This window comes from Brienomyrus brachyistius, chromosome 3 (genome assembly GCF_023856365.1).
Source record: "Brienomyrus brachyistius isolate T26 chromosome 3, BBRACH_0.4, whole genome shotgun sequence".
Lineage (NCBI taxonomy): Eukaryota > Metazoa > Chordata > Actinopteri > Osteoglossiformes > Mormyridae > Brienomyrus > Brienomyrus brachyistius.
The window spans coordinates 35,509,433-35,536,295 of record NC_064535.1 but is presented as its reverse complement, the minus strand read 5'-3'; the positions used below and the strand labels follow the sequence as shown (position 1 = coordinate 35,536,295).

The following is a 26,863-nucleotide window of genomic DNA, read 5'->3' as shown; positions in this document are numbered from 1 at the left end:
GCATTCTTAAAAAAGTAATGCATTCATATATTACTGAGCCATAAATATTACTGAGAAAAATAAATGAGGAGAATGTTACTCATAGCTTTGCATGACCGCTATGCCTGCGGATCTATGTGGGCCGTGCAGACAGAATGTCACCCTGCAAAGCATCGCTGTGGCAGTCGGCGTCCAAAAGGTCACCGTGAAATGTCACCATCCTGCGGGGCGAAGTGGGGGTGTCTCCCCACTTTGCCGTCGACGCGGCGTATGAAGAAGCTTATGCAGACACAGAGAGGATCCCAGAGCAACACTGTCACCATGGGGCCCTCCGCCTGCCCTGAGTCACATATGGCTCTTCCAGGAGAACCACAAACTTCACAAGTGTCCACGTTTACCGTGTTTCACATACAATTGGCCTCCAGGAAGTGCGGCGCATTTAGCAAGGAAAGCAGCGGAGAAGTACCCAAACTAAACAAAGGCTCACTGTCCTGGACGTCTTCCTGCACCAGGTGATGATACTAAATCGCTAGAAAAAAACTAAATTCCATTGATGAAGACGATATCAGCGAGATTCCGCAATTTGAGAAAGAAAAACAAGCAGCTGTGAGTTTCAAGCATAGTTATTTATCAAAGATGATATCAAACCAGAACATTGCAATCATCAAGAATATACAAACATGTAGCACACGGAAATGCTGTGAAGTCACCCCGGGCTTCGAGTACTGCTCACTTCAGGCTGTACCGGACAACGACCACAGGCAGCGGAGCAAACTCGGCTCTCGCAGAACCTTCCGGAGCCTCCTGTCCACACAGCAGTGCGTTGCCTTGGGTGCGGGGGGTACCTTTTCCACACCTGCTTCTGAGGACGACAAACTGAAACTGGAGAAGGCAAAAGCTACCGGTGCACAGCTGACTGCGTTCCCACGCAAAACCAAACATCGATGCGAAGGTCACTTGTTTTCCTTGATTTTTTTTTCCCATATATGAGTCTTTTGTTCTTTGATCTAACGGGGGATCGACCAGGGATGGGAGGATTCAGTCTGTCATTCAACGTTGGTGTTGGAATTGTGCTATGACTGAAGGCGACCGGACGCCACACCATCCAAGCCAGTTCAGATTCAGGTGTAAATCTAACTAAAATATCTTAGCGACTATCACAGGTCACCCCCTGGTCGGGCCACCGACCACTTCGCTTTTGTGACAACCCACCAGTCGCTGCGTGGAAGAGAGGAACTGATGTCATGTCGCTCAGAGCTCCATCAGCCACCCGCAGGGCAGCACGGCGCCACCCGCAGGACAGCACGGCGCCACCCGCAGGACAGCAGGGCAGTACGGCGCCACCCGCAGGACAGCAGGGCAGTACGGCGCCACCCGCAGGGCAGCACGCGGTGCCACCCGCAGGGCAGCAGGGCAGCACGGCGCCACCCCGCAGGACACCAGGGCAGCACGGCGCCACCCGCAGGGCAGCAGGGCAGCACGGCGCCACCCGCAGGACACCAGGGCAGCACGGCGCCACCCGCAGGGCAGCAGGGCAGCAGGGTAGCACGGCGCCACCCACAGAACACCAGGGCAGCACGGCGCCCACACACAGGTCTCCTTCGATGTTCGCGTGACTTCTGCAGAACCGGGGCCACATGTGGTGGTCAGACAGCCAAAATGAGAAACGTCACGCTCAGAAGGTGGCGAGCCTTTGCGTTTAACTGAAACCAAGGTCGACGTGGTACTGAGTAAGGCAGAGTTTGGGTACTTTTCATCTGTCCCGTAGTTCTGGGGGTTCTTGGTACCCCCCCCCCCCGGTCCCAGACAGAGACACACGACAGTAGCCAGTAGTGGACAGCTGCCACTGCAAAGCTGTGCATCGCGATATGCCATCATGATTCAAGCAAACGGACAAACAACGGCCACGCAACGCAAAAAAAAAAAAAAAAAGACGCAGGAAATGCATCGGCCATCCACACAGGGACTCTCAGTCAGCAAAATAATTCATTCATCAATGAGGAAAAAGAAATGCAACTTAGTCAATGATAAAATACCTTCGGCTCCCGAGGGGGAATGATTATAAACAGAAAAATAATGTCATACAAGGAATTACAAAAATATTTAAGATTTAGGATTCCTGTCCCCCCCCCCCTTCCCCAACTCTACATCTGGAAACCGCAACCAATATTAAACTGAAACCCAACACTGCTTGTTGACAGGATTAACATATCAAAGCCTCCGTGGCTGAGAGGCTCCCTCGCTACAAGATGTAGGCTAATTTGTAAACATCGTGTGTTTCCCTCAAATGTCCGTTGCCATTGGGAATGAAGTCCTCCCCTAAATCCTGCGTGTGCCATCGCCGGGGCGGCTGCGGGGAGTCCAGGAGTCCAAACTCGCTGCCGTCCAGTTTGGGTTGTTCGCGGTCAGCTTGGAATCCCAGGATCTCTCCCACAGAACTCGGCAGATCCTGAGAGTGTGGAAATGGAGGCAGCTACAGATAATAGGCACGCATGACGGGCACACACAGCACACACAGACACACAGCACACACACAGCACACACACAGCACACACACAGCACACACACAGCACACACACAGCACACAGACACACGCTCACACAGAACACAGACACACACAGCACACACACAGCACACACAGAGACACACAGACACACGCTCACAGACACACGCTCACAGACACACACAGCACAGACACACACACAGCACAGACACACACACAGCACACAGACACACACACAGCACACAGACACACACAGCACACAGACACACGCTCACACACAGAAAGAGATGCACCATGCACACACACACACACACAAACCCTCCTGCTCCACACACCTTGCAGCTCTCTATCTGCCTATAGATGGCTTCTGCTTTCTGAAGGATCTCCTCCACGTCCAGCTTCATTGACAGTTCGTTTATGTGCTGTTCAAAAAGAGACACACATTAGAAAGACATTCCTACACACTAATGTGAGCAGAAGGCCACCGCACCCCCCCCCCCCCCCCCAATGCTCCAGCGTGGAATTGAGCAGATCCTGTAAGACACTTTAAATGACATCATCAGTAGAGCTAAAAGCGATGTGAACAGCCTGCCCAAAGAACTCTTCCATGCCACTCTGAACCGTAAAATTGCTGACAGAACCCCCCCACCCCCCCGTTTTTCCAGACATCAAGCTGTACCCCCCCCCCCCCCCCACACATGGTAAGTACATGAAAACAGGCCCAGCGGGCTGGTTAACGTCTGATTTCAGCCTCGCTGAGAATGCAGGCAGCATTCAAAGGCAGGTCGGCATCTCCAAGAAAAGGCGATTAAAGACAGGCGTAGTGGAAGGCCGGTTAGGGCCTTTAATTCCCCAAAGGAAGCGTTCCTGCAGTATAGGTGTAAATACCAGAGGCGCCCAGAAGGGTCTGAACTGCTCTCAGTTTGCGTTAATAGCCTGCCTTATGCCCCCAGTCCTCAGAAAACATGGCCCATACTGATTGGGAGTACAGGGGAGGTGAATGCTGAAGACAGGTCTGGGGATCTCCGCACACATCCACGGTACTCCCACGTCCCAGAGGGGTCTCCACACTGGGCGCAATATCGCCCCCGGGAGGTCATGGTGTGGAATCACCATGCTTACCTTCAGGATTTCATTGAATCCATAATTCTCCTCCATGATCTTCCTCTTTTCCGAGTCCAAAATAGCACAGCAGACTAGCAGATGAAAATTCTGGCACGGGAGTCCGGTCCACATGACCTGGACAAACAGGGTTCCATCACACACACACACACGCACACGCACACGCACACACACACACACACACACACACACACACACACACACACGCACACACACACACACACACACACACACACAGTTATTCTACAGTAACGGACGATAACTGTACATTGCCCTCGTCATCATTTTTAACTAGATAGCCCTGCTTATTCCCCCCATTGTAACTGCAGCACAGCAGATGTTTTTGCCCGACAAACCACTGGATAAAACCGGGAAAGTGCAGAAAAGGAACCATGGGCCACATACAAGTAACGCTGAAGCAGACGTAATGTTATGGACCAGGAGAGCCATCAGAAGCTTCAGGGGCAGAAGCCCGGGGGGGGAGAGGAGGGGGGGGGACTGACCTCCCACAGCCGGAGGACGCCCTGGAAGCTGAGCTCGCGCTTGAAGCGGATCAGCAACCAGCGGAAGCAGAAGTACAGGTAACCAGAATCCTGGGATTCTGTGGAGAGAGATCCAGGTCACTAGAGACACAATCCCCCCCCCCAACCAGATCCCGGTGCCCTGCAAGGTACCATCTGTAAGCAGAAAAACTTATTAGAACAAATTTAAACAGGATACTTCATGAAAGTATATCTGCTTATTGGGGGTGTGGAGGTGAACAGGAGGTGGTCGGTAATTAATGCTGCAAAGACAGTCAGTACCAACTCTGAACTGGAAAAGAGCTAAACAAAAACAGCGACACTGTTTTCCTGTGACACTCTGCGAAACCTTCCCATCGCGGCCTAAATTAAAGCCATAAATAATACAATAACATTTGCATTTTATTGGATTTCCGTTTTTATTGCCCTAATGCGCATTTCCCCATTGTTTATCTGGGAAGCACGGAAACGTGGAGCCACCTTATCAGGAAGCGCTTTATGAAAACGTGGGAGTAATTACCACGGCTCTGCGTGTCGTTTATCACTGTCCGCGAGCAAACATGGCCAGCATGAGCAATCCAAGCCCAGGCCCGCGGACGCTGTCGAACCCGGCACAGCCACATTAATCTTACGGCGGACGCGGAATTTAAAGTGACAGAGGAGAACACGGGATTAGCCGGCTCGCTGGGAAAGGCGCCACGTAAAGAACGTGATAAACGCACGAAGGAGTGAACACGCTGCCCCCCCAGCACCTTCATCATTCACGCCCCCTTATTAATAACTGTCACGATTTGAGAAATCGCATCTGGCCGGGCCCACTAATCGGCTGTCGCATGGCCATCGGAAGCACATTTCCTCAAGCCTTACTACGCCGTAAGCAGCAGCCTGGTTCTTACCTTCCTTCCCTGGTCTTAAGCACCCTCTGTTCATAAGATCCCGCCCTATAAGGCTCCGCCCCTCACAAGGCTCCACCCCTCACAAGGGTGGGGTCTTAAGCACCCCCCGCCCATAATTTCACACCCCTCATAAGACCCCACCCCCCATAAGGCACTGCCTCTCATATGGTCCTCCTCCTTACCCAGGTAGTTCCAGAAGGACTGATCTAGCAGCCGCAGTAACGTGCTCAGGTGTATCAGCTGCGTCTTCATGCCCTGCATCTGCTCCTCGAAATTCTGGTGCTGCCCGAGGAACAAATTCAAGTGTGTCAGTTGCGTTGAACACACACACACAGATGACGGACACAATAACTCGCCGCCCCGGCGACCCGTGAACTAGAGGGCCGGCTCCACATCCATGTGGAGATCAAGCAGGCGTCACCCGTGCCATCTTCATACATTTCCGTATGACACCTGCAGAGTAGCAGAGACTTGCATGTCCCCAAAGATACATAGCTCTGTAAATCCAGCCCACCACCATATTACTGGGGTTATCCGTAACGAATTCACTGGTCACCAATGCCAAGAAACACGTTTTTTTATTGCAACAATAAAACAGTGAGCTTAGACATCTGCAGTGAAAACTAAGGATATAAGAACCAGTATGTTATGAGCTGAATGGAAAGGAGTATCAGTGGTCAGCGGGCTGATAGAGATAAACTGCTACTCGGGAGAACCAATCAAATCACACTTCAGAATTCCATAATATGGAAATAAGGCCTGTAATCAACGGCCACAGAGCTGAATACGGTGACCAAACACCCCATCACCCATCCAATCCAGCAGCATACATCAGTATTTGATAGCGCTGGGAAGTCTCCCATTTAGATGTTATCTAAAACCTGGTACAGAGCAGCCCTAAGCCACAATATCTGAGTGCAAACCTAAATCCATAAACATGATGCAGAACCACTATGGCTGTGAAATATAAGGTAGGGAGAAAAAGATCTCCTTACCATCTGGTCCATGAAGGACACAAAGCACCAGAAAGCGTCCACTTCATTCTCCATGACGTACAGGATCGGCGAGAGCAGATCGCTCATTCCCTGAACGTACCCTAGAGGTTAGCAGAGGAGGAGGAGGGTCACCGTGGCGATTCAGGGAACGTTACAGCACTACGGCTGGGTGCCCATGCCAGTGAGCTGCCCAAACTCTACACCCCCTAACCCCACCAACACTCACCCAGGTCGAAGTCGTACATGCAGTACGTCATCAGGATGTCGTGGAGCAGAATCAGCCCCGGGTTGTCCGGCCCTTCGTAAAATTTGTTGGTTCGGTCCGTTCTGTTGACATCTTTCTCTGAAAAGACACCAAGGATGATGCATGAAAGTCCAGTGTCCTACTTTAACGAAATATCAAGCCATCAAGTGATAATCCTGCAAAAAAACTACCGTCCAACTGTGAGCTAAACATTATGCGATCAGTCCATCCACCATCCTCAAGTACAGCTCTGAAGACCTTACGGTTCAGATCTCAGCACACGACAGGGTTCATAGGCAGAACACCATTACACAGATGGTCCCAGAGCCACACTTTATAATGCAATGCAGAAACTGAGGAGCAGACTGCATAACAGACTAGTGTGGATTTAATTTGGTGTCATTTGGGTTTAAGCAGGTGTCTAAAAGCTCTGACTCTTCCCGACAGGGCCGTACTGAGGCCTCAGCAAAACGCCGGGTCGATTCGCCACCACTTGCCACCGTGACTAGGTCAGTACCAGGACTGGGGAGTATGCGAGTCTCATCGTTTGTGCTCCTTAAATATGAAGGTAGCTCTCCCAAGATGAAGCGGGTACAGCTGCAGGACGCATACAGACTGGCATTAAGCAGACTGCAGTCCACACTCCGAGAGAAGATTCTGTGTTATATGGCTGAGCGTCAGTGTAGGGAAAAAAATCGCATCACACCCATCAGGGCCAGAGCTCACCAATCAGACTCCTGTAATCCCTCAGCCGCGAGTTCCTCCTCTCCTGCTCCTCACTGACGGACTTCCACTGCAGCTTCATCCTGAAATACTCATCGCTGACAAGAAGGGGGAGAGAAGTGGGAACAGTCAGGGAGCAGAGACGGCCACGTCCCACGTCCCGATGCGCCTCCTGCTGGACAGACCTAGAGCAGCACTCAGTCCCCACTCGAGAATTTGTTATGACATACGTTGTTTGACTGCGGAATAAGAGACGGACTGCTTCAAGGTCGACTTGTATTCCCATGAATACTGACTGAGATTGTAGAGGTCATGAGGTCATATCCGGGGGGCAGAAAAACAGCGATGAGAAAAGCAGCGAAGCAGCAAGCCGCCTGTGAATGAAGGATCAGTCACGCCTCAGCCGGGTCTCACGGGGAGGTTAGTCTAGATGGTCACCTGAGCTACACATAGAAAATGCATGAAGCCACAATGGGTACTTCAGTTAGCACTATTAGCAGCTTTAGCTTCATTTGCAGAGATCTGACCTTATTTGGATGCAATAGAAGTTTCATACTCACAGCACAGGCCTGATCCAGACCATCTCGCCGCATAACGCTGCAATACTTAGACGCAATCGGATAAACTTTTCTTCCGATTTTGCTCTTTTTAAGTTTTCACTGCCAACGCCAACCTTGGATTAGAGGCTAAACCAACCGGAAGCATGATACCTCTCCCTGCAAAGGGCCGCTCATGCTTTTATTGTTACAGTGGATTAGGGCTGCTTCTGAACGCTCACCCTCCGAGGAGGAATCTGCATTTTCACAGTAATACAGAGGACCGCCTCTTCTTTACAAACCCCCTCCACCCACCGGAGCCCAGAATCCCACTCACGTCTTCCTCTTCTGCAGGCCCTTCCTCTCCTCGCGCGTGGTGTCCCAGGGGAGGTACCCCAGCAGGAACTTCCAACCCTCCCTCCTGGCAGCATGACACAGACCCTAAGGAGGATGAGGAGGAGGAAGAGCAGAGAGCAGTAGCATAAGCGAGAAGCAGCAGACGTGTTAAGCCACCTCGTATCCTTGCCGGGTCTCTGTGTGGACCCCCCTCCCCCCCGGCTTTCTGCTATCACCTGAGCCCTGGATCTCACCCCACCCACAATCTGGCTCGTCAGACAAGGTCGGCTCCACGGGGAGGGGAAACATTAATGGGTCACTCTGGCGAGGTGACCCAGATCCATCCATTTGGCAGAACACATGTGCACACTTCACCGATGCCGTACAGACTGTGCACGCTGGGGTACAACAGACCGGCAAAAGATATCACCGCTCCTGTAGCCGTGAAGCAGGCCGATGTTCTCATTTGTTAATTTTAGAGTTTGGATTTTCAGTCCAGTACACATTTCACAAGAAGATAAAAAAAAATCCAGAACTGATCAGATCTTAGATCAGTTTAAAAAAGGAACCTCCAGGAATATCAAAGATATTCTTCCTTAAAACAACAATTTTACAAAGAAGCTTGAGGGGAAAAATGGCATAGTCCCTACTACAATCTGGAACCCCCAAAATGGCATAGCCCCTACTACAATCTGGAACCTCAAAATGGCATAATCCCTACTACAATCTGGAACCCCAGAAATGGCATAGTCCCTACTACAATCTGGAACCCCAGAAATGGCATAGTCCCTACTACAATCTGGAACCCCCAAAATGGCATAGTCCCTACTACTACAATCTGGAACCCCCAAAATGGCATAGTCCCTACTACTACAATCTGGAACCCCCAAAATGGCATAGTCCCTACTACTACAATCTGGAACCCCCAAAATGGCATAGTCCCTACTACTACAATCTGGAACCCCCAAAATGGCATAGTCCCTACTACTACAATCTGGAACCCCCAAAATGGCATAGTCCCTACTACTACAATCTGGAACCCCCAAAATGGCATAGTCCCTACTACTACAATCTGGAACCCCCAAAATGGCATAGTCCCTACTACTACAATCTGGAACGCCCAAAATGGCATAGTCCCTACTACTACAATCTGGAACGCCCAAAATGGCATAGTCCCTACTACAATCTGGAACCCCCAAAATGACATTTATTGCAAGAAACATACTCAGCAAGATAAGAGCAAGTGGGCAAATGGAGGTATTTTACAGGTAGAGGTAAGGTGTGAATCTGCTTCTAACAAAAGAAGCTCTTTAGCGGGGGCCCTGCAGGCCTGACAGGACAGGAAGCATATGCCTTTACCCCTTTGAAGACGGCTTCCTTCAGCTGGGCCACATTCTGCACTCTCCCCTCGGCATCCATGTGCTCCGCCCAGGCTTCAGCCGACACCGGCTCCCCCCTCCACACGGCCGGTCTGGGGCCCAGATCAATCTGGAATATGCAGATTGCTTGTTAGCGCAGACTGGGTGCTCCAAGGGAGAGCCTTCCGGCCACGGAGCCGGCAGATCCTCTGGGCTCACCCTTGGGGACTCGACTCCACAGAAACCTGGAGAGTGGAGCTGATTCTGCTGGAGCACACACTCTAGGGGACTGATAAAATGTGCAAATCAATACACGGGTTCAAAGCCCTCCACCGCATTGCATCCTGGATGCTCCACCCTGCTCTTCCCGGATCCGCGTACATGACACCACCTCCGTTCCATCTCCACGCCTCATCCCAAATATGTCCCCAGCTCACGTCTGCACAGAGAGCTACTCTGCTCATTTAAAGCGAGGGTTAGAGGCTAAAATAATAAGTGGAAACCAGCAGCATTAATTAAACTCCGCTCTGAGATAAGAGCATAGCTAATAATTATGCTTGTAACTGAGACCCACAAAAAGCTTGTTTTGCCTTTTTAATTACCAATACAGATGAACGTGCTCGGGCACCAGCAGGTTCACCACACGATGCACAGCCGTATGAGTATCCATCGGATACCTAGCAGAACATCTGCGATACGTAACAAGAACGTAGCTATTTCGCATGACTGCTAGCACTAAACTTCAGAGGTTACACTGTCAGACATCAGTGCCCCTACGAGTACAGAGTAGGAAGGTCCTTCAAGCTGGGTACACAAGCGAAGCCCTTTCCACTGACGAAAGCAGACTGCCAGTTAGGGCTCCCGCAGAAATTCTGTTCTTCCCACTTGATCTTGGAGCCATGTGAACACCAAGAAACACGCCACACATCCTGTCACTGCCTCGATCCCCGGCATCAAGGCCAGGGCCCAGCGCGCTCTGGGCTCACCGATGCTCCCGTGGTTATCCCCTCCACCAAAAATGTGACTTACAATCTGACTCCAGCTCCCACAAGCAGAGCCAGAGACTGGTTTTCATTCAGACCGCCAACCCCAGAGTCCACCTGCGACAGCGGGGATGCCGGGCCGGGGGTCTGCTTTCTGGCATCCATGACTGGCTGTAACCACCCTTAGCTGTTTTACCCAGGCATCACGCATGACACTGCTGCGTGAGACTCCCCTCTGCGCCGCAACAGCCTCTGAACTCTTCAGCTACGCAGACACACTTAAATTTCAAGATACTTGTGAAGTGACCCCCGATAAGCGAGCTGCAAACCTGACATTAGCTGACTAAGTAACAGATGGCCAGGGAGCATCACTCCTTCAAAATGTCACCACCTGATCAGCAAGAACCTAATATCCTTCTCGCAGACTAAAGACTCGCCGCTCTGAGCCACGCCTCTGCCACCACAGTGAAAGAGCTGTACTTAAATCCACCCAACAGAGCTTGAACTAATTAACCGATGCACTATATAATTTAAAGGCTGTTAATTAGCTTCATAATTAAATGCTGCTTTTTTCCCATGGATGCACCTTTGAGATGATCCCTTAAGTGGTGAAATGTGGCACCTGCATATTTAAAGGTGGAGCACTGGATATATTTACTAAGCTTTTACACAGAGAAGTACTCTGTTACGCTCACACTGTGATGCGCCCCATTTATAACATGCCGCACTGAACCTCCATACTGCCACCTAGTGTGCATGGGCATACTCACTCTGGTGATGACCTCGAAGCCCGGCTCCTCTTGCTGATTGACCTCCAGCCCAGGCATGGCCTCGCTGATCAGATCCGCCACCTCCTCGGCCGGCCGCTGCCGGTGTGCCATTTCCGGTCCACGAAAGGCATCAAAGATGTAGTTGGTCACCTTGGAGAAGCCCCCCAGCGTCGTTGTGTAAGGGTCGTTCTTAAATTTCTGGGAAACAGGATGGGACTGAATTAAAATGACTGAAGGATTATTTTCTGTACAGACGTGCAGGTAAATCAAAGTGAAACCCACCCTGTATGCACTCTATGCAGGCTGCTGTTTGACTATCCTTTGAAAGTGGTTTTATGTACATTCATTTCCTGTCAATTTTAGCTACATGCTATCAATGATCAATGAAGGGGGGAAATGTAACTTAGCTTGTTTTTAATCCGATTTGGCTGAAACACTTTCCCATTACTGTGTGAAAATACGAAGAGACTCCTTCGTTTGCATCAGGAAAGCGATATTTTAAGCAGCGGACACTAGAAGCTGCAGCAGATTGGCCTCCGACGTTCACCTGTACCAGCCCAAATGTAGCATCGTCCAGCAGGTTCTCGAAGGACTGTGAAAGCGCTTTGCTCTGGCTGCTGACCACCAGGATGGACCGATCGCCAGGAGATCTGGGGCCAGATGGAGAAGGAACAGTTAGAACGGCTCACCCTGCAAAAAGGTCACACGTACTGGGATTTCCATGGTAATTCGGTATTAAACACTGAAGCAGCAAAGAACTGAACTGCTCCATGTCACACGTCTGTCTCGCTCTACACCGCCACTTTGCGGAGCTGCACTGAGACAGGAGGCCCGGGCTCAGGTCCATCTGCTCTGCAGTCCTGCTGGCTTCCAGGATGCTTTAAAACAAAAAGTTAAAAACTGTATGTCCCTCCGAATCTGCATCTAATCTAAGCCAGTCAGACCCAGCAACGGAGCAGCTGGAGTCAATGCTAAAGAACAGACACCATTTCCATTAATTTACGTGCTTGACAGATGTCAGTACTGAGAAAATCGTGTGATCTAAATAAATCAGGATTGATTTTCTTTGGCCACATTAAGAGCCAGGAGATTAAAGCACAGGGAACGGTTTTTGGATTCAGAGCGCAATCTTTGTACTCGACAACCCGATGAACACGGCCTTTGGGATTTCGGAGAAGTTAGTCGGGTAGATGAGCGCAGACTGGACATGAGCGGCCTGCATGTTCACATTCCTGCAGCGCCAGGGACTCTCCGAAAGACACAGAGCTCCTCGTGTGACCGCAGCATTTTGGTTACAAAAGAGATCTGCAATAACCCAGCCCCCGGCAGGAAATAATCAAGAAGTGCACAATAATTATGTCTTATTACACACCAGCATGGGCCCAGGCCTCGGAGTGACCCTTAAACAGGGCAGCAGGCACTGAGTAGCCATGTGCTACGGCAAACAGTCGGGTGCAAAAACAAATATCACAGCGTAAAATAAAAATAATGCCGATAAACACGTCTGACACCTGGGTGGCATCACATGACTCCCCCTCAGCCCATGGGACATGTGGGGAGGGGGATCAGCACAGATGTATCCGGATCAGTGGTTTCACTGTCTCTCAGGGCACAGTGAGCACAGATCAGTGCCTGGTCACGCACTGCCAGTGACATCGTAAATGGCCACATAAAATATACCCATAATGATTTCACCCTGAATACTGAAAACCATAAAAGACCAAGTTGGCAGTTATAATGTTTAAATACATATACGAAAGAACAATTGCTGATCATGATTAAAACAGCATGATAAAGTAATATGAGGTTACAAAAGGCAGAGGTGCCCTCTACTGGAGGAAAAACACAGCACAACAGCATGCTTAAGAAATCAGGCAACGAAGCACTGATTCTGATCTTTTTCATGCCTACATCACCTATCCATCTATGCATCCATCCAATCATCTTCCAAGAACCTACACAAAACAGGGCCACAGCGCCCTGAGACCTATCCCAGGAAACTCAAGGCACTCGGCAGAACAACCGCTATATGGGACACCAGTCCATTGCAGGGCACTTAAATGAAGCCTGTAAGATTCTCTATGAGAAATCTGACCCTGTACTTAAGAAGACAGCCACGGTTAGAAACTCTCCTCAATTGGCCATGCGACAGTGTGACATCATGTCACATGTCAACTCCAAAGGGTGTTTTACAGGCCACGCATGGAAACAGCACAACAGGGAGGCGTTAAAGGGCCTGAGACTCTTTTCTATATCCACCCTCCCCCATTCAGAAGTGTTTGTCCGGAAACCTCGCGATGAGATTGGATAAGATTCCCTGGGAAGCGGCTTCGGACACATACTGGGTGAGCAGCAGGTATCCACCGAGGGAGTCTAGGAAGGCATCGCTGCCACCCTGGTGGAAGTGGAGGTCAGGCAGGGTGACGTCCTCCTTAAGGCAGAAGATCAGGCGGGACCACCCCTCCGTCTTCACCTTGATGGTCTTGAGGTCACTCACGTTGAAAAGGAACGCCCCCCTAGTCCGCTCCGGGGCAGGGCTGGAGAGTGCTGGCACGGGACAGAGAGAGCCCATCCATTCAGAAGCCTGATAAATGCAGTAAAGGTAGGTGCACTGTTTATGTTCTGGGGACCTACACCCATAAATATCCTTTAAAATTAGCGCCCCCTGCAGGAGACTGCTAACAATTTCCTCCCTGCATCCTTATCGCTGCAGCATCTGATCTTGCTGGAAGCCTGTGTCCGGCTATCTCTGGGAGTGGAACTACACGATGGGCTGTCATCCAAACAAGCTGGGAAACAGGGATGGCAGCTCTGCAGTGGCCAGGAACTCATCTGGCATCCGATAAAGTACTGAACACCAAGAGATTTCAGACTGATCCATCAACTGATGAGCTCAGACACGGCGCGTACGACCCTGGAGCTCCAGCGTTGAGACCCTCGCCGGGGACAGAGGTGCGGCGGCACATTTTGGAGGATTTCCTAACACAAAGTGACACACTGGGCCCGTTAAATGTCATTTCTAATGCATGTACAAAAAAGCAGGAGCCTCTTTAATTCATCCAGCCTGACATTTAAACATTCGCAGCAAGTGTGCGGCACGGAGGCTGATTAATACACGCCGTCCGTCTGAGATTGATTGCGGCCTGTTTTTATAGAGGACAAACCGAAGCAATTAGTCTTTTTGCGCATCAATTAGCCATGTGTCAGTGCTATAATATCCAGCACAACTCCAACAGAGGACACGGACGTGTTGACATTCGAGGCGAATAGATGCGTGGAAGCCTGGATTAGATTAGCCTTGGGAAAAAAATACCTGAAGTTACCTGAAATACAAAAGTCAGCACCAAAAGACTGAAAATTCAAGTGCTGTTCTCTCGCCTGACACTGATCCCCACTTACTGTTAATGGTTTAGCTGATTGGATTAACCTAAGACACTTGTAAACGTAGTCAAACTGAACTCTTAAACCAGTCCCTCAACAACTAACTCTGAGACTCAAAGGCACCTTATTTATCGATCATTTAAGCACCTTGTTTATCTTTTAAAATATTTAATAATTTTACTTAATTTTAGAATAAAACCTGAATAATCTTGCTTGTCATTTTTTAATATTGATTGAGGGAACCGTGCAAGAATTCCAAAGTACTTGTACTTGTCTCTCTGCCACATTCCAGTCCGATTCTCATCCACACAGCTGCGTATTCGTCTCAGCTGTCCCTTGGAGCTTTGGGGTACCGGCTCATGCCCTTGATTGCTATGCTCCCTGCCCCTGTGATTCTGAACTCACTACGGTAGCCAACATGCAATGCAGTAAATTGCTTTGCAGCTGGTTTTGCCCGCACCTGAGACATACGAGTTCCGTACTTTTCCACCAAATGCCCCGCACCTGGCTGTAGGCAGCTCCGTAGGACCGTGGCAAAAATGCCTCAAAAACATTTTATTTCCAGGATTTTCAGATTGTTAACGGTGGCGAAAACATGATTCACAGAGAGGAAGGCAGCAGGCTGATCTCTAAACCCAGAAACCTCTCCGAGATCCTGGAAGGCAGTCATCAGGACCAGCAGCCAATCAATCGCTGCAGTCCTTCTCTGCGAACCCCAATAGCCAGAATCATCCTTTTCCCGAGGTCTGGTGTCTTCAGAAGACTTCCCATGTTTCATAAGTTTGGGGAAGAGCACCGTCACACACCGGTCCCTGGAACCTCTGCAGCAGCGGCACTCACCTTCCCCGTTGGCAGAGGGCTTCTTCTTGAAGGAGACTGTGTTCACCATGTCCCATTCAGTCTCATAGCTCTGCTGCTGCTCCACAGATCGGTGGCGTCTGTCTCCCGGACACTGAGCCCACTGAACCACCGAGCTGGAATCCTGCAGGTCAAAGCCATCACAGTTCTCAGCAAAGTGCTCGGAGGTGAACCACAGCCCATAAATGCAAGCCTGCCTCGGAAATTACACGCAGGTTCAAATCAACGAGAGGCAAATCGATTCAATCTTTACTGGCCGTAAAGCTCTTTTTTTTTAATCCCTCCAGTAAATTTCAGCTCATGGGGAAGCGGGCACCATTTAGCAAAACCTAGAGACACCTGGTGGCACCCAGAAGATCTGTAGACACGACTTAAGGAAAATTTTGCCCCCAAAAGCAAACACAGAAATCTTAGTGAATGGGGAAAAGTACACATTTTCCCCTATAGTAAACATTAAAGGAAGTTTGTAAATCAAACCTTGCCAGCACACAGCATGTTAGACGAATCCTCCAAAGGTTTATATTCAACCAGTATTTCACCATCCTGCAGAGAGAGAAAATGCACTCAATGTCTTTGCAGAAAGACCACATTTTTAGTGCTCACCTTTGTCTGAAGCAATAGCGAAAATGGCCTAAATACAAGCAACCTTTAAAAACAAATAGGCCCCATCCTCTCTCACTAAATACCGTAAATGTAGAAACGGCTACAGCTGTGTCATTCGTACACAGTATCATTCGTTCCATTAAGTATGCATCTTCACACAAACACTGCTTGTGTACATATAATAAAACTCACCATCTTTAATAGGGAATGTTTGTAAAACAGGTAATATGCATCAGTAAATCACTAAAAGTACCAAGAATGCTAAGTTGCAAACGTGCTTGACATGCGACTAAGCAGCAGTTGGATTTGACACGTGGGATGGCTGCCCTGACTGTACTGCGACAGGTACTTCAGATTCTGCCACACACACGTTTTCTCCTGAACTGGGAGAGAATTCAAGGTCTACCTTATCCAAGATGCGGAGAAACCCAGATGTAAGGGAATCCTGAAACTCAGAGCTGTCGGCGCCCGGATGTATGAATATCCCATCCTGCTCAAATATGACCTGTGTGACAGGAAAAGTCATAAAACAAAAGTCATCATTTGTATGTAAAATGTGGTGAGAAGTGACACAAAAAAGATAAGTATTGAGACATGTGCATTATGAAAGTTTAAGCCAAATGTTTCCTGTATACTTCATATATTCAGATATTACTACAATTTGGCTGCCACCGTGTTCATTGAAGAACGTCCATCGTCTCTCCGCGATTTCTAAAGGGCAGGAAGGTTTTAGCTGGTATCTGTAAATCATTAAAACAATCCGAATGATGCGTGGACTTTCACAGGGGATATAAAGCTGCAATTCTCTGCAGACCGGAACTCATGGGGTCACAGATGCTGCGCAGGCTTTGGAAATGAATCCCAAGGCCCGAATATAGCAGCGAAATTGTGACATACACGAGGTCACTTCTGAGGACACTCGTATACTTAAGTTATCAGGACTAGTCAGCTAGTCAGGCGACATTCCCCACACTAACCAGGAGGGACATCGACCCAGACCGGCATCGCCACGGCCAGTCCCTCGCTAGCGCACGCCGTCACTCATCGCTGTTCTGCTCTTAAACACACAATAAGGTCTGCGGTTGGCAGCTAGTTTCACCAGCAGCTTATGAACGTTAACGCGGTTAGCTGACTGGGTGAGTGTTACAGGTCATGTCTGGAAAAAGCTGAAATATCTCACAGACACACAGATGGGCGTTAAAAAAACGCCTAGAATTGCAGCATTCGCTGAGTGAAATAACGCCGCTACGCGCACGTATCATATGCAGATACATCCCGTTTCGGAAACTAGGCGTAATGCGGTTTTACTATCCATTAAATTTCACTTTTCGAGTGTTTTTTTCCAGCTGTACCTTGACGGCCGCCGCCATATCGCCTGCTGCTGTTTACGATGACGTAGCAGCGATCACGCGCCACAACAGTGACGAGTCAGCTTCCGCGTGGCAGTCCGCGCGCATGAGCAGATGATCGGTTCTTAGCCCCGCCCAAGGGCTCGTGTCCGAGTAAATACAGGCGTTATCAAAGAATAACGCTGGTGTGTTTCGCGTACTTTAGCTGGGACTCAGCGCACGTGTTGCTTATGAGTTTTTAGTGCAAAAGAAAGAATGCACTTTTGCAAAGCTTCTTTGATCCGATAAGTCAATACGATCGTTTGTAAAATCGTTATTATTATTTTAAAGATGAATATCCCAAGCAGTAATTTGTTTTATATCCTCGCTGCTCACTAGCCTGTCTGTCATATTAGAATATCCTGCGATGAACCTGCGTCCTCTCCAGCCCCCACAAATTCCTGCTCTTTTCTTTTCTAGTGCAGGTGTAAAAGATTCAATATTATCTCCAAAGTTTAAACTCGGGGGCCCATGACACCCGATACAATTAATTAATACATCAATCACGTAGATGAGCATTTGTATTTAGTGACCCGACGGTGTGTCTTGATGGGTTTTCACATTGTGTAATAAAGTTTTACGGGCCTAGATAAAGACTAATTCATGCACCGACTCGTTCTAATTCCAGAAGAGAGTGACGTAATTTCTGAAAGGTCAAACCAGTTGAAGTATAATTCAGGTTCCCTTCCATGGATGAGTTTTTCCTGATGTACTAAAATATCATTACAGGTTACTTATTCCCCTGTCAGATATGCCCTTTTCACCAAAATCGCTTCATGTCCCTCCAGAGCAATAAGCATTAGGCAGTGTGTCAAGTTGGTTAGCTGTTGGTTAAAGGTGTGGAAAGCTGACCTTACTGTCGGCAGTGATGTACAGGGGCTCCCGGCGATCACCTTCAGAGTTGCTAACCAATCATTTAGAAATGGCACTTTGAAAAACGTGTAAAGCATCAACATAATAGCTTACACAAAGAGAACGTTTCAGCTCAGTGCTATATTTTCAACAGGTTAACAGACTATACTTGAGCTGGTTTATAGTCCCGAAAGACACCAGCAACCAGCTCTTATGCAGAGTAACCAGCTGTCATCTAGAATCTGCATGTCACTCAGTGGCGATCTGAAAATACGCCAGCTGACCTCATCATCCCCATCAAATTCATTCAGCAGGAAGCAGAAGAAGAGCAGTCGTGTTGCAGATGTGTAACACAATGCACTCTGCAGACACTCCTATGCCCCAAAGTATATGCCTGGTATGCATAAGGTGTGTCAGGGTGAACTATTCTATTGTTTAAGCAAATTCCTTTATCCACAGACACCTGTAGTGCCTTAAGTATTGTCTTTCTCAATTTCTGTCAGCATCCTTTAATGCAAGGCTTTAGATGAAATATGTCATTTGTGTAAATATGAGCACAAGTATGTTGGTATGTTTTCATGTTCACATATTTCATCACGCACTCCATTGTAACAGACAAACACATGTATATAAAGCTGAGAGAAAAGCTTGGAGTCAGAACCCAGGGTCAGGCCTTTGTCCCACACCTTGGAAAATTTTTTTGGGGAGATTAAGGGCCTTGTTCAAGACCCAAACTCTGACGCTGGGCAGCCAACTGGAAGATGTAAATGCTGCGTGAAGAGGAATGTCACATGTGGACATATCCTTCCTCTAAGTGCCAGTTTGTTTCAATCTGCATCATGGAATAAAGGGGGCTTTTGTTTTGGTCTAAATGTGAGAAACAGTTGTGTTATTTTAGTTTGGGTCATCTCCGTTATTGAGAGACGCACACTTGTGTTTCTCTGAAACTGAACATCTGAATGTCTTGGGTCATATGAAGTGCTTGTCTGGCCACCTGGCAGGTACTGGAAAAGAGCCAAATATATGCAAATGACATAGGAACGAATACATAAGGAAATATATACACAATCCCAAATAAACTATACAATATGTATGTAGCCAATGACAACATCTGACATCTCTGCATTGTAGATTATTATAATCGGTCTGTTACAAAACACTGCCAGCGCTAGCAGTTAAAAAATTACAATTCCAAAAAAGTACATTTCCAGTGGCAGCTGTGATTCAAATGTTATTGGCCCACCCTGAGAAAAAGGTGGGAAAAGCAGATAAAATCATTACACGTGGCACAGAGCTCTTCCAGTGCGTATACCAACTCGGAAGGTACAAACGCACTGAGTGTGACAGGCTTAATAAGACTGGGCACATAGAAATCATCTGCCGAATTAAAAGCAGAACAACACCCACTGTAGACCTTCCAGAAAGCTCCACAAAAATATAAAAACAGTTTAATAAGTTTTTATATAACATATACATGTTATTAAATTATACAGATCAGTTTTTCAAACAAAGCAAAATTCAGTTCTTCATGCAGATGCTATGTGTTGGTGAGTAAACACGTCCTGTATGCAAATTTGTTTGAGCGGAGCGAATCTCTGCAAGGCCTTTTGTAACTTTTTGGTTAAATCAAAGGAGACGCCAAAGGATGGGGGAAGGGAATCAGATCCCCCCCGCCCCCCAGGTTCATCATTTTGCTCTCAGCAGCATTATGGTATGAAAAATACAGGCAGCTCTCCACTTAAGTGGATCCAGATTTGTACAAAACAAATATGGATGACGGAGTACATACAGGTCATGGGAGCACTAACACAAAATGGCGACATACGTTCATAAGTAAATTTACACTTCATCTGTTCATTTATTTGTATTGATTAGTATGTATTACTAGTAATTTTGAGTTGTCTGCTTTCTTGAATGACGTTGTAAGGTAAATCTGAATTACAGAAAATTTGACATACATAAGGCTTTGTAGAACAAATTATTTACATCAGCGGAGAACTGCCTGTACTGGGGCATTATTAAGCATGTTAACCAGGCGTGGCCTGTGTGGTAAATGTTTGGCAGTCGATAGGAAAATTGTCAGAGACAGTTGTGCTGGGGGTTTGCCGGCAGCCATGGGTGTGAAGGCTAGCCGGATGGACAGCACGCCCCCCCTAAGGCCACGCCCCCCAGAGGTTCGTCGTCCACGATCTGGACTCCTCTCCGGAGGGCAACTCCGGTCTGGTTTCCCATCTGCTGGTCTTCCATCTCCGCTGCCTCAGTCATCCCTAGCAGCCCACAGAGGAGTCCCACTTGTAAAAACCACCAAGCGGAAATGACAGAAGCCACGGTCACATCCCAAGGACGACTGCATTTAACGAGTCGTGCACGACATGGACGCAAAAAATCATTACGCTAAGTAACAGAGCGTCAAATAAGCAGGGAAGGGAATGGATTCTGCATTCACAAACTCACCTCAGACACCCACAAAGAGATTTAGTGCACCGTGAGTTTGTAGCTCAACAAAAAGACCAAAGTGTTAACTAACCATTCTTAGCAAAAGGTTGTGGGTTCAAATCCCAAAAAACACACATAAGTGTAACCCAGTGGTTCTCAATCCTATTCCAGGCACCCACCACCACCTCCCGCCCGTGTGAATGTTTTCATTCCAACTCACCCATAATCAGGCTCATATGCTCCTTAATAGGCAGATTGAAAGTAGTGTGGGCTGGGATGAAAACATTCTGACGGGGGGAGGCGGCAGAAAGAGGACTGAGAACTGCTGCTGTAATCCTCCCTTTCACTTTAAGTCTCTTTGAATACGAACGTCAGATAAATTAGTAAATGTTTGCGAAGATTCCAACCACGGTGACAAGCTTAACGTGTCAGGCCACAAGCTGTGCTGACTTACGCTTGCAGAGGTTCAGGAAGAGCTCCTCAATCCCTCGGTTTAGTTTGGCGGATGTGTGGTGGTGTTTGGCGCCCACTGACTCTGCGTACCTGAAACAGGTGTGCAAAGGCAGGCTCGTTTACTGATCATGGACGCAACGAAATGTAAACGTGCCGTACAGAAGACAGGGGCAGCAGTGTCCTGTCATCAGGCTGGTGTTAGAAGGAGCGAGACTACAAGCACAGCATTAGCAACCTGAAACAGACTCACTACTAGCTCCAGAAGATATTCTGCAATTCCATAACGATCCTACATAATCATAAAGCTGGTCCATGACACATACCCCTCTGCGTCCTGAACGGATACGTGTCTCTCTTTTTCAAGATCAATTTTATTCCCTGTGCAAATAAAATGACAGAGATTACTAAGAGGAATGACTTTTCATTTAGGTCTTTCACTAATCAAATACAGTAACTCAAATCGATGTATCAAATACAGATTATAACCAGTGATTCAGAGCAGGAACAAACAAGACTAACCCAGACATGGGAGTGGGTGTCGTGATTGGGAACATCATACTGGCATCAAACAGTCATTGTACAGTCATCTGTAGTCACTGCAGGACTCTGCCAACATGATCAAGGAATGCCTGGCCTGTTTGTTTCACTGTGTCAGTGTAACACCCAGTTAAGAAGGAGAAACTTACCCACTATACATAAACATATTTCATTCCCCAGCGTTTTGCGTAGCTCCTTGACCCAGTTTTTCACCTGAAGTCGGAAAGCAAGAAGTGCTTGTTGAGTCATAGCAAAGTCTGTATTTAACACAGGCAAATGTCACCTTTTTGTGTCTGATTTATTGGAATCATTAAACACAGAATACCAGTGGGTTCACCTTCTGGAAGGAATCCTCATCTGTGATGTCATACACCAATACAGCTCCATTAGAGTCTCGGTAGTATATGGGTCCCAACGCGTGAAATCTTTCTTGTCCTGCTGTGTCCTACATTTAAGCAGAGAGGAGGTAATGAGCAGGCTATTCTGTACACAGCAAACATAGCGGGGGCAACTAGGTACTTCTCAATGATGCAGAACACAGGCAAAGAGCATGATGCAGGTGACAACCAGGCACAGTGTAGAGTATAGTGCAGGCGACCATGAGGTACATTGGAGAGTATAGTGCAGGCGACCACGAGGTACACTGGAGAGTATAGTGCAGGCGACCACGAGGTACACTGGAGAGTATAGTGCAGGTGACCAGGAGGTACCCTGGAGAGTATAGTGCAGGCGACCAGGAGGTACCCTGGAGAGTATAGTGCAGGTGACCAGGAGGTACACTGCAGAGTATAGTGCAAGCGACCAGGAAGTACACTGGAGAGTATAGTGCAGGGGACCACGAGGTACACTGGAGAGTATAGTGCAGGCAACCACTAGGTACACTGCAGAGTATAGTGCAGGCGACCACGAGGTACACTGGAGAGTATAGTGCAGGGGAACCACAAGGTACACTGGAGAGTATAATGCAGGCGACCACGAGGTACTCTGGAGAGTATAATGCAGGCGACCACGAGGTACTCTGGAGAGTATAGTGCAGGGGACCACGAGGTACACTGGAGAGTACAGTGCAGGGGACCACGAGGTACACTGGAGAGTATAGTGCAGGGGACCACGAGGTACAGTGCACCAGGTGATGATGGCTAAGGATTCCCCTCTCTCTCACTCTGCGTGTTGTTTCCTTCTGTCAAGCTTCCAAATTTCAGGTCATATTAGTTATCTTTTAATTACTTCATGCTCATTCATTGCGAGTGGGGGGGGGGGGTCATTTTGTGGACTGGCTGCTCCATGTGAGCTGGTCATATGACCCTCCAAATCACTGGCAGTTAAAACCGTTCCCGTACAGCCAGTCTAAGCCGCGCGCACTGAGAAGCAGGTCAGAGCTGCAGTCGACGTACCCATATCGCGAGATTCACTCTTCTGCCTCCGATGTTCAGTTTCTTCGTCAGGAAGGAAGCCTGGAAGAGACGGAAAGGCAGAATGAGAAAGGCGTGGCCGCCATGGCCGGGAGCGAGGCTGCAGGAGCCCACTAGTGCTGCATTCCGAGCACCTGCGACCTTCACAGGGACCGGCAAGGCCTCAGGTCCCCGATGCAGCACTGGGCCGCAGAACCTGCCTGTGCTCCCCGGTTATGAGGGTCTTATGATCCCCCCACACCAGTCGCCACGTAACACCCAGGCACAAAGGCCTAAGATGCAGCAGAGACCATCCGACACACGGACCTCCAGAAACACCATCTGAAATTCATCTTTCAAGCAAATAAGTCTTATGCCAGATATAAACATGATTCAATACATATGGCAGAATTTCTTCATAATGATTTTGCTCAGCAAAAAGAAGGACATGTGTGTGTTTTATATTATATAATAGCTCATTAGATATATTACTTAACAGCAGGAGAGGAGCTGAACTGAAGGGCTGAGCTAAACTGCCAAGTTAGAGTCGCTCAGAAGACAATCCCTTGTTCCTCTGCCAGGGCTCAGCTGAAGAAGACAGACGGCAGGGGGGTTAAGAGCAGAAGCTCTGGGGAATCGTCAGTCGTGTGCAAGATAAGCTGGCTTGTGTGCTTGTGTTTCATCTTGTTTTGCACGATCAGCGAAAACCACAAGTTCAGAACTTTCCTCACGCAGCAGAGAGGAATGCCTGACTGGAGACGGCACGTTATCACCTTCACCTACGGGAAAGAAGCACTGCTTCGAAAGTGGATCATTTTTTTCCCCTGACAGTGTCGTTTGTTGTAAAGATGGCAGTGACTTATTGAAATTTCCTTTTAAAACGACACTTTTAAACAAAAGGCACTGCCCTAGTCCCCCCCCATCCCCCCACACACACACACACACACACACACACACACAATGGCAGGCAGACACAAAGGGGGAACTTTCTTTGTCATTTTTATGAATTGTCAGCAGAGAACACTGGAATACATGTGACCAGTACCTTGCGACAGAGATTACAGTGACACTGGGTAGGCCAGTTCTATTGCCAGACCAGAGAAGCCAGTACAGTGGCATCTTGGGACCCGCGTGTTCTGCACTGCTTCCAGCTGGGAACAATAGGATTACTGTCTGTATCCTCTGTGTTTGTTTTCAGGAAACCTACAGAAAAAAATTACAAGCTTATATCCACAGAAGCAAAACGTTTAAGAAGCGTAGAATATAAACTTTAGAAAGTTCCCGAAAAGAACCCCTGTATTCTCCCCACAAATAACAAAGCAGTAACCAATGTAATAATAAGACCCAGTATGCAGAAGTCAGGGTAATATGAGCGCAGTACCACAGTATTATGGAAAGGAAAGTCAGTCCCTCCTGCCACTATTGTCCAGCTGAGAAGAAACAAAGCGGAGTATGAAAATTTCACATCATCAGCAAAACCAAAGTGAGGTGCCCTTCCTTCCTTAGGGCAGGTCTGATAACAGCTTATGACAGCTTCTCAGCAACACGGGAACAGCTCCCCAACACAGCCTCCCTTTAAGGTATCCCACTTTAAATAGACTATCTTCGTTCACTTACATTTGGCCCAGATTACCTTAAATCTGATAACTTATCTGGTTAAGCAAGAAATCCAGCTTGGTGATACAGACCTCAATCGTCCATCGCCTGCTGAAGCTGTTTGGCTTCGCAAGAAAATGAGCTGCCCAATTTAGGGGAAAACAGACACTAAACAAACACCGGCACTGTTAGCCCCAGATAAACCAAAACACTGCTCTGAAATCCACCTTCCCGCCCATTAAGTTCCAGAGAGACCAAGTGCAACCACTATACAGAAGTCAGCTATTTGTTAAGAGCATGAGAAATTCAGGAAATTTGTGAAGTTCAGCCAATTTAGGAATAACGAGCAGTTGCGGCCACTAAAACGCGGTCGAGTTGCACTTTTAGTGCGACCCACCTGTAAGTGTGAGGTGGTGACATCAGAGACGTGTCATGTGACCAGAGCAACAGAAAACTCGCCACAGGTAGCTGATGGCAGGTGCCATCACATCAGCGTTGTTCTGTAGTCACAGAGTAAGAAACTTTTATACAATTAAGCTTACAATGTATCCCGTGATACTAATGCTGTGAGCGAAACGATTAGAACACAATCACAGTTTCTGTCTAATAGTTAACTGGAAGAGCTGTAGGGGTATGAAGTAAAAAGGCTCGTGTGAGTCATGTCACTTTGTGCCGAAACACTTTAAAACACAGTGCGGCATACAGAACAATCTGACAGTTTAACTCAAACAACTTTGTGAGTTGTTGCATGCAACAACTCACATGCAACTCACATCGCGCATGCAATGTTCCCCAGGTCTCCCAGCAGAGCAAACCAGCCTGGACGCGTTTCACACAGAGACAAAGACCCAGGCTTTCTCTCCGCCAGAACCACAACCTCATACTTTCTGACTTTCTGTAGACACCAATAACACCACCAGCCCCTGCCTTCCGGCTCCAGATAATCTGCCCTTACTATTAAACTAATGGACTTTGGAATACGCATTCCAACTTTAAATCTATTTCATAATTAATATCTTAACAACACAGCTTATACACTAAGTGACAGTGCGCACAGTGCAGCCATAACATACGAATCCTCTGTGCCGGGACGGATCCCTGAGCTCTGGGAGGGCGCCCGGCCGCCTCTTCACCCACCTGAAGGGTGCCCTGCAGCCCCTTCACCCACCTGGAGGGCGCCCTGCCGCCCCTTAGCCACCTGGAGGACGCCCTGCCGCCCCTTCGCCCCAGTGGATGGCGCCCTGCAGCCCCTTTGCCCACCTGGAGGGTGGTGATGTGCTTCTCGTTGAATTTGTTCTCGCAGTAACGCAGCGCCAGCGACGTCTTGCCCACGCATCCCTCTCCCAGCAGGACAACCTTGAAGGAGTGTGTTTTACCGGCCCCAGTCGCCATCCTGGACCGGGACGATCCGTCTTCGGAATACGAAGTGGCAGAAAAGCAGGGAGAGGTGGGGCGGGGGGCGGCTGGCGAGTCACATTAGACGCCCTGGACGCGACGCCGACCGGATGCGGAAAAAAAGAAACGAAGGATACAAGGTCGCATGAGACGCGGATCGCGCTCCACCAGCGGCACCAGCAGCACCAGCACGGCCCCCCTGCCTCCAGACCGTCCGTCTAATGGCGTCTTTCCTCTACGTCATGATCATATGAACCGGCTCGGCGCTTATCCCAAAACCACTGACTGCATTTTTGTTGCCATTATGCAATATTTATCTATTTTATTATATCAGCATTTAAGGTCCAAACATAAATTATTAAATCGTAGTATATTTACTAACACTATGTGCAATTACAGCTTGGGCATTCAAACCCCGTTTTAAGTCGGTTATTATACTTTGTGGATAATCGCTCAGCGCGGCGGGTGATGCGAGTCCCACTGCGCCCCACAAACACCATTCATATTCCAGAGATGCATAAAGTTACGGGTCTAGTCTAGGGCTCCCAGACACTCCATGTCAAGGAGGACACTTCCAGCTACTTCGCGTTTTACAAACTTCTTTAAAAGTGAAAGCCCACTGTGCTTGGCTAAATAGTTTACTTCTTCTTGTGCTTTGACTGTTTTGTTTCCTTGGTTTAAAGACTCATCCAAGCCGTGCATGTTATGATATACTTAACTTCTCCTTCCCTGATCTTAAGCCTTTGAAGTTTGCTTTTGCTATAACAAAGATCGTCTTTGAGACCCAAGTTTCTAATTTTAGTCTATCTGTCTTACAGCAATCTTGGACAGGGTGGCAAAGAGCTGGGCGTTATCCCAGACAAAATCGGGAGCAAAGCCGGTATTCACCCTGGTTGGGATACCCGCCTATCGCAGAGCGCGCGTACACACACACACCTGTAATGTGAAACAATATATGACCGGTGAAATCCGTGCCGGGTAGCATACACACGTTCCCCCTCACAAAT

At 48.3% G+C, this 26,863-nt stretch overlaps 2 protein-coding genes across 4 annotated transcripts; both read right to left on the bottom strand.

Moving 5' to 3' along the window:
* Window positions 1–586: 586 nt before the first annotated feature.
* On the bottom strand, window positions 587–17,278 carry tbc1d15 (TBC1 domain family, member 15). Of its 3 annotated transcripts, none has more exons than XM_049009312.1 (17): window positions 17,161–17,278; window positions 16,215–16,313; window positions 15,683–15,748; window positions 15,188–15,329; window positions 13,309–13,513; window positions 11,514–11,616; window positions 10,967–11,164; window positions 9,215–9,343; window positions 7,857–7,960; window positions 6,987–7,081; window positions 6,243–6,359; window positions 6,017–6,117; window positions 5,204–5,303; window positions 4,108–4,205; window positions 3,605–3,721; window positions 2,818–2,904; window positions 587–2,428 (listed from the first exon to the last, which is right to left on the bottom strand). In XM_049009312.1, exons 1-17 carry the CDS (start codon window positions 17,176–17,178, stop codon window positions 2,222–2,224), a joined length of 1,986 nt encoding a protein of 661 aa, XP_048865269.1. In that variant the 5' UTR covers window positions 17,179–17,278; the 3' UTR covers window positions 587–2,221. The 3 variants fall into 3 exon arrangements, with proteins under 3 accessions (XP_048865269.1, XP_048865270.1, XP_048865271.1); XM_049009313.1 differs by having other exon boundaries at window positions 11,520–11,616; XM_049009314.1 differs by lacking the exon at window positions 17,161–17,278 and adding an exon at window positions 16,786–17,119.
* Window positions 17,279–19,474: 2,196 nt separating this feature from the next.
* On the bottom strand, window positions 19,475–26,095 carry LOC125739333 (ras-related protein Rab-21-like). The gene is made up of 7 exons (XM_049009336.1): window positions 25,722–26,095; window positions 22,869–22,928; window positions 21,812–21,919; window positions 21,624–21,687; window positions 21,261–21,315; window positions 20,939–21,027; window positions 19,475–20,315 (listed from the first exon to the last, which is right to left on the bottom strand). The coding sequence occupies exons 1-7, from the start codon at window positions 25,851–25,853 to the stop codon at window positions 20,176–20,178; spliced, it is 648 nt and encodes a 215-aa protein (XP_048865293.1). The 5' UTR covers window positions 25,854–26,095; the 3' UTR covers window positions 19,475–20,175.
* Between the last annotated feature and the right edge of the window lie 768 nt (window positions 26,096–26,863).